Source organism: Penaeus japonicus, unplaced genomic scaffold (genome assembly GCF_977035675.1).
Source record: "Penaeus japonicus unplaced genomic scaffold, GWHDUDI00000001_assembly GWHDUDI00000024, whole genome shotgun sequence".
NCBI classification, from domain to species: Eukaryota; Metazoa; Arthropoda; class Malacostraca; order Decapoda; family Penaeidae; genus Penaeus; species Penaeus japonicus.
In genome coordinates this window covers 13724847-13727346 of record NW_028234426.1, presented here as the reverse complement: position 1 = coordinate 13727346, position 2500 = coordinate 13724847, and the positions used below count along the sequence as shown (strand labels likewise).

General features: G+C 36.8%; 1 protein-coding gene across 1 annotated transcript in view; it reads right to left on the bottom strand.

Annotated features, from left to right (window-relative positions):
* The window catches only part of LOC122249166 (metabotropic glutamate receptor), a 424826-nt gene that overhangs the window by 22482 nt on the left and 399844 nt on the right, over positions 1-2500 (bottom strand). The window contains exon 10 of the mRNA XM_086551118.1: positions 88-250. Coding sequence (XP_086407244.1) covers positions 88-250 — 163 coding nt within the window. The remainder of the gene's footprint in view (positions 1-87; positions 251-2500) is intronic.

Below are 2500 nucleotides of genomic sequence, written 5' to 3'. Positions count from 1 at the left end.
AGAAAACTGACCCTGAACGTTAAAATTCCATACACGTATCTCTATCTCTATCCCTGCTAATACAAACAAAGACAATAAGAGTCTCACCTGGACGGACACGAGAGAACACGTGATGATGACCTGGCTCTTCGGGCTAATGAACCCAGGCCTGCGCGCTGACCTGGACGCAGAGTCGAATATCCGAGAGATCCTGTTGGTCTTGGTGAGGAGCGCCCCGTAGATCATCGAGAAACCGAAACCAACGCCAAACCTGGGGCGGGGAGAGGAAATAGAAAGGTTAAAAAAAAAAAAAAAAAAAAAAAAAAAAAAAAAAAAAAAAAAAAAAAAAAATGAAAAATAAAATAAAAATAAATAGATAAACCAATAAATAAAATAAAAATAAATTAAAATAATCAAATAAATAAAATAAAAATAAAAAAAAGTGTTAGGGACGTGTTTTATGGTTTGTTGAGCTTTAAGAGGTGTCTGATAGTTGGTTGGTGTTTAGGTTTTGTTAGTGTTAGAAAGGTGTGTTTTGATTAGTTGGTTGGTGTTAGGAAGGTGTGTTATGATGAGTTGGTTGGTGTTAGGAAGGTGTGTTATGATGAGTTGGTTGGTGTTAGGAAGGTGTGTTATGATTAGTTGGTTGGTAATAGAAAAGTGTGTTATGATTGGTTGGTTTAAGAAAGGTGTGTTAAGTTTAGTTAGTGTTAGAAAGGTGTGTTACGATTAGTTGGTGTTAGAAAGGTGTTTTATGAATAGGTGGTTATAGAAAGGTGTGTTACGGTTGGTTGCTTTTAGAAAGATGTGTTAAATCTAGTTAGTGTTAGAAATGTGGGTTAGGTTTAGCCAGTGTTAGGAAGATATGTTATAATTGGTTGATGTTAGAATGGTATGGTATGATTATTTGGTGTTAGAAAGGTTTGCTATGATTATGATTAGTCGGAGGGATGTCTTATGATTGACAATTGTCCTTTGACTGGTTGATGTTAGCGAGGTGCCATGTAACTGGTTGATGTCTAAGCTGTCTTTCATGATTGGTTAATGCCACATGATTGATTGATGTTTAAAGGATACCCTATGGTTATGTGGTGTTAGAGCAGCGTCCTATGATTAGCTGATGTTAGAGAGAGGTCTGATGAATCTCGGTGTTAGACAGATGTCTTATAGCTAATTAATGTCAAAGAGGTTTTGTCTCGTGACTGGTTGATGTCTTGATGTTAGAGAAGTCTTTTCTGATAGGTTGGTGATGTCATGTGTTTAGTATATTATATATTGGTGTCAGCGAGACTTTGATTTATCCAAGATTAGGGCTTTATGATTGGCTAATGATGACGAAAGCTATGATTGGTCGGTACTTGAACTGCTTAATGACTGTCCCAATTTTGAAGTAATGTTAGATTAGAAGATTTGCAAAATAATTTCGTGACTGATTGAATTTAAGGAAATAATTATGATTAGTTACCGCTAAATTGACGATTCTTGATTTACTAATGTCAGCATATCCTCCTCTTCTGGGTGAGGTTTAAAAGACGAATGATATAGATTATTGAAGAATAGGATGCCTATGATCTTAAGCTTTAGAGTCCCGTCCTGTTCAATTAATTCTGAATGTTTGGATTACCTTGTTACCTCTCTCCCCCTTTTTCTCTCTCATTATCTCTCCTCCCCTCATACTTCTCTCTTATGGCCACTCTCCCTCTTTTCCTGTTCTTATCTCTCTCTGTCTCTCCCTCGCCCCCCTTTCTCTCTCTTTCACTCTTTATCTCTCTCTCTTTCACTCATTATCTCTCTCTCTCTCTCTCTCTCTCTCTCTCTCTCTCTCTCTCTCTTTCTCTTTCTCCCTCTCTCTTTCTTTCTCCCTCTCTCTCACTCACTCACTTTCTTTTCTACACAAACAGCTGCCGCTTTTAGGCCTTTGTTCCCGAGTTCTTTATGATACCCAGGTCGAGTGTCTCACCTGTGTTGTGTGTTGTTCTCTCTTTGATCTTGTGTTTGTATCTTCCGCGCTTTTAGTTTAGCCACTCTATGTTATTGCAAACTTTTTGAGGCGCGTTTGAATAGCCTATGAGAATGATATCTGGATGCAACGTTTCTCCTTTTTCGCACCTCCTTTGTATGTACAATCAGTGATAATTATGCTATTCAGATAGTCGAATAGTCTAAAGGTGAAAGAGCGTAGATTTCGTGAATATTCACACCTAATAGATTCTATCCAATTTACAGAAGGAAATATTTATATCCGTTGAAAATAAGGAAAGAAAATGGTAGTATATTCTTTTGTGGGTGGATAATATGTATAAGTGGGCACGAGACTATAAAGATAAGAAAGTCTTTTATGCTTTTTAGCTTTTATGTCGAAGGATGTTATGTTTAAGTGTTAACGATAGAGATTATTCTTGTTTTACCATATGCACGTGTTTAAAGTTCGGAAAAAGAGTCTTCACATGTTACGTTTCCATTAGTCGTCAAGGAGACCAAATCCTAAAGATAATAATTCTGTTATTTCAAGGGAAATAGA